The following is a 414-nucleotide window of genomic DNA, read 5'->3' as shown; positions in this document are numbered from 1 at the left end:
GTGTTCCCACGGCACCTAGGGCACCGTCAAGCACACGGTCCAGAAAGCTCCAATGAAAGACATAAAAGGGTGAACCCGGGGGTCGGAGCTTGCAGTGAGCCAAGATCGCGCCACTGCACTCCAGCCTGGGCGACAGAGCGAGACTCCGTCTCAAAAAAAAAAAAAAGAAAGGCATAAAAGCAGCAAAGAAAGGAGACTGAGGAGCAAACCGCGAGAGTAGAGGCGGGAGGAGGCCCACCCTACGCCCTGCCCCCGCGGAGCACAAGCACCGCCTGCGTCCTGGGCTCCCGGGTCCACAAAGCTGGGCCCCACTGAGCTGCGACACCTGAACCAAGGAGCACCGTCGGCCGGGAACAGGCTCGTCCCGTGCGCGATGACGCCACGGCCGCCGCGCGAGGGGTGGGACCGTAGGCG

At 63.0% G+C, this 414-nt stretch overlaps 1 protein-coding gene across 1 annotated transcript in view; it reads left to right on the top strand.

Annotated features, from left to right (window-relative positions):
• Positions 1–373: 373 nt before the first annotated feature.
• CCT6A (chaperonin containing TCP1, subunit 6A (zeta 1)) overlaps positions 374–414 on the top strand; it is a 13,398-nt gene continuing 13,357 nt past the window's right edge. Inside the window, exon 1 of the mRNA XM_011938638.1 lies at positions 374–407. Within this exon, the coding sequence (XP_011794028.1) occupies positions 374–407 (34 nt within the window). The remainder of the gene's footprint in view (positions 408–414) is intronic.

Source organism: Colobus angolensis, unplaced genomic scaffold, assembly GCF_000951035.1.
Source record: "Colobus angolensis palliatus isolate OR3802 unplaced genomic scaffold, Cang.pa_1.0 Scaffold175, whole genome shotgun sequence".
Lineage (NCBI taxonomy): Eukaryota > Metazoa > Chordata > Mammalia > Primates > Cercopithecidae > Colobus > Colobus angolensis.
This window is presented reverse-complemented; position numbering and strand designations above follow the sequence as displayed.